Source organism: Peromyscus leucopus, chromosome 3 (assembly GCF_004664715.2).
Source record: "Peromyscus leucopus breed LL Stock chromosome 3, UCI_PerLeu_2.1, whole genome shotgun sequence".
Classification (NCBI taxonomy): domain Eukaryota; kingdom Metazoa; phylum Chordata; class Mammalia; order Rodentia; family Cricetidae; genus Peromyscus; species Peromyscus leucopus.
The window spans coordinates 146719701-146732039 of NC_051065.1; the positions used below are offsets into that span (position 1 = coordinate 146719701).

Below are 12339 nucleotides of genomic sequence, written 5' to 3' on the forward strand. Positions count from 1 at the left end.
GAGTTGTTTACTTCCTGAGATTTGAAGAGCCTCCCTTTAGAACTTTTTCCTTCCCTTCCTTTTTCTCTCCTCCTTGAAGCAGGTTTTATGTGGCTTATGCTGGCCTCAAACTAGCTATGCAGCCAAGAATGACCTTGGATTTGTGATCCTCCTGCCTCTACTTCTTGAACCCTGGCATTACAGACGTGTACCATACCTGGAGAATCATCAGTTTCTTTTAGTCCTAGGCAAATAGACCAGTGAATAAGTGCATTAATCAGCTTTTCATTATTGTAACAAAATACATAAAATAATCACCTTAAAAAGGAAAGACTGGCCTAGAATGATGGCTCAGTGGTTAAGAGCACTGGCTACTCTTGCCGAGGATGCAGGGTTGGTTCCCAGCACCCACGTGGCAGCTCACAAGCATGTGTAACTCTAGTCTCAAGGGATCAAGTGCCTTCTTCTGGTGTCTGGGGGACTGCGTGAATGTGGTGCACAGGCAAAATACCCATATATGTTAAATAAAAATTTAAGAGGAAGAACACTGTTTATTTCAAAATATTTTTAGTCAGCTGGGTATGGTGGCACAAAACTGTAGCCTCCACTCTTGGGATGCCGAGGGTGTTGAACTTCTTGGTCTATGAATCTGAGACCAGCCTGGTCTCAATAGACAATATAGTAAGAACTTGTCTCAGTTGATAACTAATTGAACCTGGAGACACAAATTCACATAATTCTTCCTCAAGGAGAATTTAGTGACAAGAAGCTGATGTGTTTAAAAAGCTTTTAATTTTCAAATATGATCAAGAAAAACCAGGACTTTCTTCGTATCATACAATCAAGACAAAATATAGACTAGTACTTTAACTATATATGTGTGTGTGGGTATGTGCAGGTGTCTGAAGAGGCGAAGGCCTTGGGCCCCCTGTGGAGCTGGAGTTAGAGGCAGTTGTGAGCCATGTGACCGGGTGCTAGAAATCAAACTATGTTGTCTGCAAGAACAGTCCATTCCTTACCAGGGAGCCATCTCTCCGCCTGACATTGTTAACCCTGAGCCTTAGGCAGGAGGACTGTAAATTTTAGGACAGCCTGGGCTACATAATCTATGTTGAAATCAAAACGCCAGAATGTTGATGGGGCTATAGAAAAGACAGTTTATTCTACACAGTCTGTGATTTTAACATGGGATCACGGTGGTTATCAACAATCAGTCAGATAATTTTCTAATACACTACACACTGGATTCTGACCTAGTGAACTCTGAGTTCAGTCTTCCTCTCCCATCTCTTTCTTGATCCAGTCAACATAATTGAGTACCTTGGTGTAAAAGCCGTATCCCTCACCACACCCAATGCCCCAGGACACGATGCCTGTGGCAATCCAGGTATCACGATCTCGGTCCCTAACTGCAAAAACACCTCCACTGTCCCCCTGGCAGGCATCATGCCTTTGACTTGGGTCCCCAGAACAGAACATATTTTGAGAAAACACATCATTACTCTTCTTTGTCTGGAGCCATCTCTGGCATGTCTCTCGTTCAGCTACAGGCAGACGGACAAACCTGAGGTTAAAAGCAATTTTATCTTCTGTTATCCCAAAGCCACTGACATAACCCATGAGGCCTTCATCATAGAAGGTCTCATTGTCAGGGAGACAGATGGGGAGGAGGTTGGGACCCAGGGTGACAGGGTTTTCCAGCTCCAGCAGGGCGATGTCTCCTTCAAAATTGTTGGGTTCATCTTGGCGGTAGTCGGGATGGATGATGGCCCTACGGACTGGGTGATGTCCCAGTTTTTTGATCTCTTCCACGTTTATGTGGCCCAGGAAAACATCTTTACTGGTGTCGTTCTGTCTGTTGTGTTCCTTGGGGTAGATGGTGTGGGCTGCGGTCAGGACCCAGCGGTCTCCGAGCAGGGCCCCGCCCCCTCGCCCATGGATGTTGGTGAACGCCTGCCAGGGGAAGTTGCCGGGTTTGGCTTTCTGTCCTCCGATGATGCGTTGCTTCTGTGTCACGGGGTTGACAGGCTTCCCGCACACTGCAGAGAGATGGGGAATGAGGACCAGTCAGCGCCAGGTCCCGCCCTTCTTCTCTCTTTTGCTGTTTCCCCCCTTCTATCTTCCTGTTCCTGTAGTGCATTCTATAGGCCATTCTTGGCTAACTCTCCTCATCCCTATTTACCCCTTTCTGGACTTTTCCCTGAGTTTACTCTCCGATTCCTTGTCTATGTGAGCACTACACCTTCAGGACTAGTTGATTTTCTGTGCCTCTCTCCTGAGACCTTCCTTCTCGTTCCTTTTCCTTCCTCCTCACTGGCTTTTCACTTTGAGCTAAGGGATCGCCTCACTTGGCCTCCTTTCTCTGCTCCAGCTTCTCCTAAGGTCCTGCAATACTGCAAACCACACCTGGGATGACGCAGTATTTACCTGGCAGACACCGCGGCATTTTCTCTCCTTCCTCTTCATTCTTCCAAATGCCCTGGGCTGTGCAGGTATACAGCCCTGCAAATAAAAGGAGTTAGAGTCAGGGCTGGAGGTGATGGGCCAGAAAAGCAGGCAACAGAGGCCATTGGACGCTGAGGATGTTACATGGGAAGACGGAGAAAAGAGCCACCACATCATGGATCAAAGTTGACTGGTTCAATCTATATGGACATATAAGAGTATTAAGAGACTTCACACATATATCTTGTCTTCTTGTTGAGTGAAAAAAGAATACTTAACTATATATATTTGAGGTCACACCTATTTGTAAAAGTAGACTCACACACTGGAAGGAAGCTATCCAAAGCTTATCAGTGAAGCATCTTGGTAGCAGGATTATGGATAATAACGCCATATCTTCCTTCCTGTATCTCTCGCTCCAGGTTTCATTGTTTGGCACAGACTGGCCTTGAATTTGCTATGAAGCTCAAGCTGGCCTTGAACTCTCCATCCTTCTGCCACGGTCACCGAGGTGCTGGCGTTCTGGGGTGCAGCAGCACACCCAGCAGGAGCTACATCTTCTGTTGCTGACACTCTGCTGTGTTTGTTGCTGAGTATTTTATCTGTACTGTCACATCTTAATACAGGGCACTTTCTAGTGTGTGTTGTCTTCATTTTAAAACTAGGAAATAAGATTAAGCCTTCCTTCCCTCCCTCCTCCCTCCTCCCTCCCTCCCTCCCTTCCTTCCTTCCTTCCTTCCTTCCATGTTGAAGATGTAGCCCAGGGACTCTCACATGGTAGGCAAGTGCATTACCCCTGAGCAATATCCTCAGTCTTGGGTTTTTTTCTTTTTAATTTAAAGAGAAATTTTGGTTAGATGTGATGGCATATACCTGTAATCCTAGCTCTTGGGATATAAAAGCAGGAAGATTAGGTGTTTAAAATCATCCTTGGCTACACAGTGAGTATGAGGGGAGAGAGAGAGAGAGAGAGAGAGAGAGAGAGAGAGAGAGAGAGAGAGAGAGAAGAGAATATTAACAAATGGGGCAGGCTGGGACTATAGCCCAGTGGTAAGAGTGCCTGAGAGAGGCCCTAGGTTCAATCTCTATGGCTACAATAAACCAACCATCCCATAGACGAGTTTGAGAAGCATTAAGTAAAGCTAAATGCAAAAGGTCACAACAACAGCCTGAGAGAGGGAGAACAGGGAGGGCATTTCCCTGTGAATGTGATAGTGGTGACGGTGGTGGCTGTCGTGGTGGTGTAGTGTTGTTTATTATTAATGGTAGAGTGGCAACGACTGTATTGGTATTGCTAATGAATGGATATGGTGGAGACAGTGTTGGTGTGGTGATGATAATAGTGATGGCCGTGATGGTGATAATTGGTTTTGGTAACAGTGATGGTGGTTTTGGCGATGGTAATGTGGTAGTGGAGATGGTTGATGTTGGTAATGATGGTGGTAGTATCAGTGTGGTGGTGATGTTGGTGTTGCCTGTGGTGTTGGTGGTGCTGGTGTTGGGATGTTGGTGTTGGAAGTGACGATGATGATGATGGTGGTATGTCAATGGTGGCTATGGTGGTGACTGTGCTGGTGGTGGTGCTATTGGTGGATGACAGTGTTGTTACTGGCAGTGGTAGTATTGGTAATGGTTATAGTAGTGAGATGGAGCTGATGGCTTATGAGATTCAAGTTTTTGTTTTCCACCAGCTTGGATGCCCTTTTCTTCAAACCTATTAGACTTTTTTGGCATTGTAATTTAGGATCATTCAGCCACTTCCTAGGACTCCTAGGAATTGAATTGAAGAAATTTCACCATCCCTCACAGCCGTAAAGAGGACTGAGGACTGTGATGGGCAGCGGTTCCTACCTCGCACAGACTCACTGCTGCCAGCTCTGGTCTTCATCTTGTAATATGGTTCATGGCAGGAGTACTGGATACGGGCTTCATAGGTGTTCACGCCTCTTGTGGTGATGTAGCGGAAGTCCCCATTAGTCAGGCCTCGGGGCTGCCCACAGTCCTTGACTTAGAGAGAACACAGGGTTGTAATGGAGAAGAGGCCACTTGCATGGAACCTTCGGCCAGAGTGTAAACTGTCTCAGCCTCAGAGAAGTGTGGTCATTGGGGTGGACACTTGCAATGGACGGAGTGAAATTCAGTTCTGGCAGAGCCCATCGGCCAGAGATGAGGACTTAACTTTCTGAGGTGGGCCTCGAACTTCAAAGGACAAGCCAAGAGCTAAGACCCTGCAGGTGAGAGTCCGAATTCTTTCTCCCTCCCAGCTCAGGTCTAAAGACTAAGGGATGGCAGGTCCCTCGGGGCAGAGACATCCAACTGGTGACTTACTCTTGCACCTGGGCATGGCACGGTGCCATGTGCCATCATCCTGGCAAACAGCTGTGAAGGAGAGCAGCGCCTGGTTTCCCTGTTAGAGGGGAAATTAGAGCAAGCGTCAGCACACAGTTCCCCGTCTCCACACTGCACACGGAGTGGTGGGAACGTGGTGACAGGTGTGGCGTCCATCCCTTAGACCACAGGGCCCGAGAGATGTGGCTCCTCCCTCCTCCCTAGCTAGTGCTCTCAGGCCAGGGCTGTAGATAGGCTACCGAGTTCCGAAGCAGAAAGTCACAGCAAGGCTAACTGGCAGATTAAATGACCTTTTTAGATTCTTGCCTGTTTCCACAAATTGTAATAAAAACCTGCCCCCCCCATTGTAATAAAAAGCAAACAAGTCAGGACTGTGCTTTTGTATCAAAACAAAGACCATTTCCTGGAGCAGACCCCGGCTTCTCACTCTCTTGCCCTGAAATGTCCCGTCCCCTGCAACCCGGCCAAGGTCTGTACCACATTCTCTCCGAGATTGCAGTTTTCTTAAAATCAAGGGCCTCCCCTCAAATCCTAGTGCCGACTGGCCACTTTCATAGGTGTTTAATATGATGATGTAGCAGGTGAGTGGAGAGGGCACAAGACCCCAGAGAGACAGTCTCTGGATAATACTGGAAAATATGAACTGTTTTTGAGATGGGGCCTTGTTATGGCCTAGGCTGGCCTGGAACTAGGTATGCAGCCCAGGCTGGCCTCAAATTCATGGTTTTCTGCTTTAGCACGCGGAGTGCATGTCACAGGTGCATACCACCACCTCAGCCTCTGCCACCGCCACCACCAACACACCTGGCCACGAATAACTTAAGAGCAAGAGTCAGATGGGCCTCAGAGCAAATTCTTGTCATCCCGGAACTCATCAAATGGAGGCAGGCGGAGAAAGAGTTTGAATCTAGCCTGGTCCACCCAGTGAGACCGACTGTCACCGTTACTTCTCTGCTATCTACTGAACTGTACTTCTTCATCAGTCTGCAAAGCCGGAGACAGGGCAATGGGCCTGTGGTGAGACCACCCATGTGCGTCAAAGAGCCCCGGAGGGCTGGGTACAGCAGCCACTACGTGATGGTGAACTGGTCAGGATAGCTCCACCCCGACTTTCCAGTTCTTATTCCTGCAGTGAGTAATTCAAGTGGTCCAGGAGTGTTTAATCTTAATAGTGCTCAGGCTGTACAGCAGACTGATGGAATTAGATTCTCAAGCAGGGAACATACATCAGTTTCTTAAAAACCCTCTGAGTGTTTCCAGTAGGCAGGCAAAGTTGATTCCTTTTTTCTTCTTTACGGTACCGGGCATTGAACCTGGGCACCTGCCTGCTAGGCAGACACTCCGTTACTGAGCTATATCCCAGCTTGTTTCTTTTTTACTTTTCACTTGGAGACAAGGTCTCACTGAGTCGCCCAGGTTGGCCCTGAACTTGCTCTGCAGCCCAGGTGGACCTTGAACCTCAGTCCCTTTTCTGGTAGTCAGGTCGGATAGCAGGTGGACTGGCACCTCCAGCTCCACCCTCGATGGCTCCATCTGAGTCTACAGTACCAAAGACCGGACGATCTTAACCGTCACCCCACCCCCACCCTGCTGCGCACCCAGGGGACACCGGGAGGGTCTCTCCTGTCAGCCCCAGCCTCTCACCTCCATGAGCTGGTAGCCTTGTTTGCAGGTAACAATGAAGTAATCCCGGAACTGGTACTGAGGCTGCGGTTCCTGGATGATGGTGAACTCATCTAGGGCCTTGGGTTGGGGGCACTTGATGACTGTGGGTGAGGCCAGAGGGCATGTTCACATCAGAGCACTCTGTCCTTCCTTCTCCCCCACTTTCCCTCATCATTGGCAGGGAAGTGAGGTGCTTAGACACTTTAGTTGTGGGGGCTGGAAATTGAACCCAGGGTCTCACGCATGTTAAACGGGAGTTTTACCAGTGAGCCACACTCCGGCCTAACCCTCTTACCTTCAGTGGTGTAGTGAAGCTTCCAGCCTCGACTGTCCCCTGACTCATCTGTGAAGAACACCAGATCCACCGCATTGCTGCTGGTGTCGAGGTCTGGAGGCCTTCGATTTCCACAGAATTCGCCCAAGTTCTTCCCATTAGCGTAGATCTGATGGGAAGAGGGGGGAGGTCGATATTATTTCTCCAGAGGGTACATTTTTACACATGGCCTCTTGGGGATCAGCCTCATGGCCAATGGTGGTGGTAGAGATGGAATCCTACCTGGTGTATGTTTCCAACTGCAGGTGAACAATGACCGCCCCCCCACCCCCGGCCCTAGGATCCACTGAGTGTTGTGCGGGAGCCGTTCTAGACCTCTGTGAGGCTGGTCAGCAATGTGTGATTCTGTGCCACTCAGTCAGAGGACCCAGGAAGGAGCAGGGGCCCGTGGAGCCATGTGGATATATGAAGGGGAGTGTAAAGTATGGCTGTACCTGGAGCTGGTCATAGGGGCAGTGTACTTGCTGGTGGTCATCAATTTCAAAAGGATCCAGGAACTTGAGGTGCACAGTGAGACCCCGCTCTACCCGGATGCTGTAGTTGCAGCGCAGATCCGGTGGGTAAGGCTGAGGGTATTCGAGGCTGGAGACATAGCCCGACGGCTCTGTGTACAGCCCACTGCTACACTCAGCTGTGAGAGCAGAACCGGACAGGCCGTCAGGCTCTCAGGTTGGTCCAGCAAGCCTCTGCGCACTCCTTGCCCGCCCTCTCACCCCCTCTCTGCCTCACCCTGACAGGACCGTCCATCTTTCTGAAGCTCGTAGCCTGGACGGCAGGAACAGAAGTAGCCTCCGATATAGTTGTGGCACAGGTGTTGGCATTGGGGCTGGTAGCCCCCTTCCACTGAGTTGACCTGGGGTGCACATTCATCACGGTCTGGAAGGGATTCCAGAAGGAAGGGTTAGGTTCCTATCCTGAGACTTCTGGGATCAGACGGACTATTGTTGGGCCATGGCATGGGGTCCTCTGTCCAGAGACTTCTGTGTGGTTCTTTCTCAGAGAGTCATGTAGCAGAAGCCAGGAGACAAAGTCCACTTCTGGCCTCCACACCTCCCTAACGCATTCTGGGAACTGCTTGATGGCAGGAGAACCCAGATCGTCAGACCCCATCTTGCTGAGAGAAATAAGGAAAGCCAGGCTTCTGGGTTCCTTGGGTTCGAGCTTGTGATTGAGGCCAGAAAGAAGGGCTGGCCACAGGGACCACTCACCCACAGCCTGGTAGTAGGCCTGGAAGCCCCTGTAGAACATGAGGGTCCCATTCTCCTCATTGGAGAAGTCTGTGTGAAAGGTCAGTAGCATCTTGTTCCCCTGGGACATGAATTCCTTCCGTCCTGGGGGGTTGCCCAGGGGAGACTCCAGCTGCCCACAGAACCTCCCTAGAGTTTTCTTATCAGCAGAAATCTGTTGGAGGAAGAACAGTGAGAAAAGCCCTGCTAAGGAGCCTGGTCCCATGTGGCAGGCCAGTGAAGGTTCTCTCTCTCTCTCTCTCTCTCTCTCTCTCTCTCTCTCTCTCTCTCTCTCTCTCCTCTCTCTCTTGGCTGCTATGGACACCTCCAGGTGATGCTTCTCTGGCCTTCCCAGTCCTTCACTCATTTTTATTTATTTATTTATTTTTTGGGTAGGCTCTTACTATGTAGCCTAGGCTGGCCTTGATGACATTTATTAATTTCTGTGTGTGTGTGTGTGTGTGTGTGTGTGTGTGTGTGTGTGTGTGTGTGTGTGTGTGTGTGGTGTGTGTGTGTGTGTGTATGTGTGTGTGTGTGTGGTGTGGTGTGTGTGCGTGTGTGTGTGTGTGTGTGTGTGTGTGTGTGTGTGGGGGACATGTTCGGGGCATACACATGGCGCACAGAGGACTTGTAGGAGTCAGGTCTTTCCCTCGAGTGTGGGCATCCTTGGGCTTGAACTCAGGTTGTCACACTTGTCCCCCCGAGCCATCTCGCCAGCCCTAGCCTGTGGTTGAACTTGTGATTCTTCTGTCTTCCCGTCCCGACCGTTGGCCAACTCTTCACCTGTCATTCTGTGCCTGGTCGTCTCCCTGCTGTGTTCTGCCCCCACCCCTGGGCTCCAATCTCACTCATTCCCACCACTTCCTGCACCCTCCTTCCCCAGGAATCCTGTCTCTAGGCCCTTTATCATTCCTTCATTCCTAGACTGGTCACCTTTGGTCTCACATCGTCCCCCTCTTCCTCTCCGCCCCATCTCTTCTCACTTTCCTTTTCCTCCTCGCTGGTGTTGAGAAAGTGGCTTGCCTTGAACTTGCTGTTTAGCCCAGGCTGGTCCGAAACATTCTAAGTCTCCCTAGTACGGGGATCACAGGAGTGTGCCACCACGCCCAGGTTTTTGTTTGCTTTGTGTTTTGTTTTCCACTTTATTGGTTCAAAACCACACTCAGCCCTGCCTCCCGACAGACCCAACTGAACAGGATAGTAGGCTGGGTACCCAGCAGCCTTGGCACTGGCCAGCGCTGCCTGGCATCTGGACGGCTCTTCCTCAGTCTCTCAAAAGCAGAGGACATCTTCCTCGATGACTTCACCAAATGCTGCCCCCTCCCCGACAACACTGCGGACTTGTGGGGTCCTCTTTGTTGTTTTCACGTTATTCAATTAGCCCCCAAGCTACTGCCTGAGTGACAGAATGTGGCCGTGCACAGGCACTGCTTGGATCCTGCCTTTTATCTTTCTGGACATAGAAAGATGAGGCCGAGAAAGAAATCTTTTGAAGTACAGAGTAGAGGGGACCAAGATCTTTGTCCTCCCTGAAGGCCGAGTGTAACCTGTCATATGTTTCATTTCTCCTGTTCCTGATGAGGTAGGTAGCCATACAGGGAAACCGAGGCACAGCAATTCCCTAAGGTCTTACAGCTAGCCATCTCCTGACTCCTATACATAGTGAGATCTCCTGGAAACATAACAAAACAAACCCCCTTTTCCCCCCCAACCATGATTCTCACTGAGGGTCTCAAAGCCCACGAGTACCCCATCTGTGGAACCAGGAACTCAAGGCCAGCGTTTCTACAGAGCTGCACAAGGATGAGGGGCGGGCACATTGTCCAGGGTGTTTAGAGCACAGACTTGCAGCTTCTCTCGTGGCCCAGCATTTTCTCCCGTCCCTCCCAACCTGACTCCTACCTTGACAAAGTCATAGAAACAGCCTTCAGAAGGCTCCACATCAAACTGCCGGAAGACGAGCTTCACCCTGTACCCCGGGGGGACCGTGATCACAGTGGTTGTCTCAATGTCGTTGGGATAAGGCTTGGGGTATAGAGGGGAGGATATCTCTCCATAGAGCTTCTGAGGCATGTAGGGGGAGCCCCCCACCCTGCAGAACAGGGTCGCCAGAAGGAGGGCGAAGAGTTGCCTGTGAAAGAGAGAAGGGGGGTGTTTGTGGGGCTGGAAGGGCGCAGCACCCTTGCCATTTGGGCTGTTGTGGGGCGAAGATGGGATGATCGAACTGCCCATCCTTCCCCTCTGTCCACTCTGGCCTAAGTAGAGGCACTGTGACGGGGTAGCGGCAGCCTTTGCAGAGGCTGCATCCGTGTCCCTCCCAGGCCAGTGTGCAGTCCAGAGGTCACCATGCTCCCATCATGCTTTCCCCCGCAAGCCAATTCTCTGCCCTCCTCCTTCATCTCCTTTTCTTCTTGGAACAGGACTGGCTCGAGGTCAGCTAACGGAGGGTGAAGATGGCTTTGCAAAGGCTCCCAAGGCTCCGGCAAAGGCGTCTGGGAGAAACCCTTCACGGAGTCTAAGAAACACACATAGTGGATTCTCTCCTCATTCAGAGGGTTCCCTCCCCTCACTGTTACCCTGCTATGAGCCCAAAGTCAAGAAAAGAGAGGCAGCCCCAGCTCATGCCTAAGAGTCTGGTCCTTGGGAGGAGGGCTGAGGAGCATGTTTGTGAGCATTGTATGTGTGTGCACTGGAGACAGGAAATAGTGTTGTGTCCTTGTTTTGTTTTTTAATTTAAATTTTTTTTAAATAATGTGGGATCATGCTTGCCTCCTGTGCCGACCCCTCTCTCCCCCCTTGGTGCCCATCAGCCTTACTCACATGTCTCAAGGCCAGTTTGTTTAGGTCTCCAGCTCTTCTGAACAGTCTTCAGGCACTGTAAGTTGAAAGAGGGAGTGGGCATGCACAGGAGGGGAGCGGGAGGGAAGGACTGTGGCAGCGGAGGGGTGACCATTCCCTGAGGAATGTTGTAGGGAATGAACATTTGCATAAACAAAAAATTCTGACTTCCCAGTTTAGTTTTGGTTTTGAAATCCCTGTTGCTGGCGCCATCTGGTGGCCTACATGGGGAAGGACAGAGGAGATGGATCTGAATTTTTAGGGACCGGAAGCTTTTGGTTGGAGTCTAATACTGATTCTAAATCTGATTAGCATTTTCTCAGAGACTTTCCTGGGGGCTGCTAGCTGGGGTTTATTTGAGGTTCCTCTCCAAAGGCATCACGGGCCTCGAAGGCTATGCGTTCCCATTGATCCAATTCTTGTTATTCTTCCTCACCTAGCAGCTGGATGCTAGCTGAGCAGAGGTGGTTAGCTCCATGGCTTGCTGCATTGCTCACGAATGAATTTACCTGGATGAGGGTTGCTAGTCTCAGGACTCTAAACAACTCGGCTTGTCAGTGAACTTAATCTTATTGAAGATAGGCAATTACAGAGGGAGAAACATCTTTTCCTGGCATCTGGTCAGTTTGGTCCTCAGGATACAATTGCTCATGCTTCAGCAAAGGTGTGGCTGTAATAGAGACTTGTTTCTGTTTAAAATTTTTGTTCTGTGTCACAGAATACTTATTGACTTTGTTTGTGTGCGAGGAGCTCCAGTTCTGTAACCCGGAGGAAACTGATGTGTTTTTTCTTTTTTTTTTTTTTTTTTTTTGGTTTTTTTGAGACAAGGTTTCTCTGTGTAGCTTTGCGCCTTTCCTGGGACTCACTTGGTAGCCCAGGCTGGCCTCGAACTCACAGAGATCCGCCTGCCTCTGTCTCCCGAGTGCTGGGATTAAAGGCGTGCGCTACCACCGCCCGGCCTACCTGATGTGTTTCTTATTCGATGAACCCTCCCACCCCATCCCTTACCAGTTTGCTTATGGGATTATTTCTATTAGGGGTCAGACTGTGGAGTTCAAGGACTCACAAAGACGGAGCCAGTCCCCATTTGACAGTGACCAGTCATCTTGTAATGTAGCTGGAGAGCAGGCACACACAAGACGCCAGAACTACCAAGGTTTGAAAGGTTTTCCCAGCAGATTTGCATGTTGGAGCAGAGGCACGGATGTAGTGCAGGGCTGATCCATGATTTTAGCATGATAAGAGCATGGCCTTGCCAGGTCAGGAAAGACAAATGACGAGGAAGAAGGAACTGGACTGAGATTGGAAGACAGAAGGAAGAGGGGGTGTAGCAGGAATCTTAAAAGTTCTTATTAATGAAATCAAACCTGAGCCAGTTATTGGGGTGAATGCTGGAGGGTCAGAGAACCAGAACAAGCCACAGCTACCTCACCTCACCAACTTCTCAGCTGGTCTTGTTTCCTCAGACTGGAGGCTTCTGTGTCCTCATCCCAATGGCTCTCA

General features: G+C 50.0%; 1 protein-coding gene across 2 annotated transcripts; it reads right to left on the bottom strand.

Annotated features, from left to right (window-relative positions):
* Window positions 1-1112: 1112 nt before the first annotated feature.
* On the bottom strand, window positions 1113-10986 carry C1r (complement C1r). 2 transcript variants are annotated; one of them, XM_028892341.2, is made up of 11 exons: window positions 10819-10986; window positions 9901-10129; window positions 7981-8173; window positions 7502-7648; window positions 7207-7403; window positions 6734-6881; window positions 6418-6539; window positions 4753-4831; window positions 4276-4431; window positions 2407-2481; window positions 1113-2018 (listed from the first exon to the last, which is right to left on the bottom strand). In XM_028892341.2, coding segments are annotated over exons 1-11 (2118 nt in total). In that variant the 5' UTR covers window positions 10821-10986; the 3' UTR covers window positions 1113-1248. The 2 variants fall into 2 exon arrangements, with proteins under 2 accessions (XP_028748174.1, XP_037060041.1); XM_037204146.1 differs by having other exon boundaries at window positions 7207-7398; window positions 7497-7648.
* Window positions 10987-12339: the final 1353 nt, after the last annotated feature.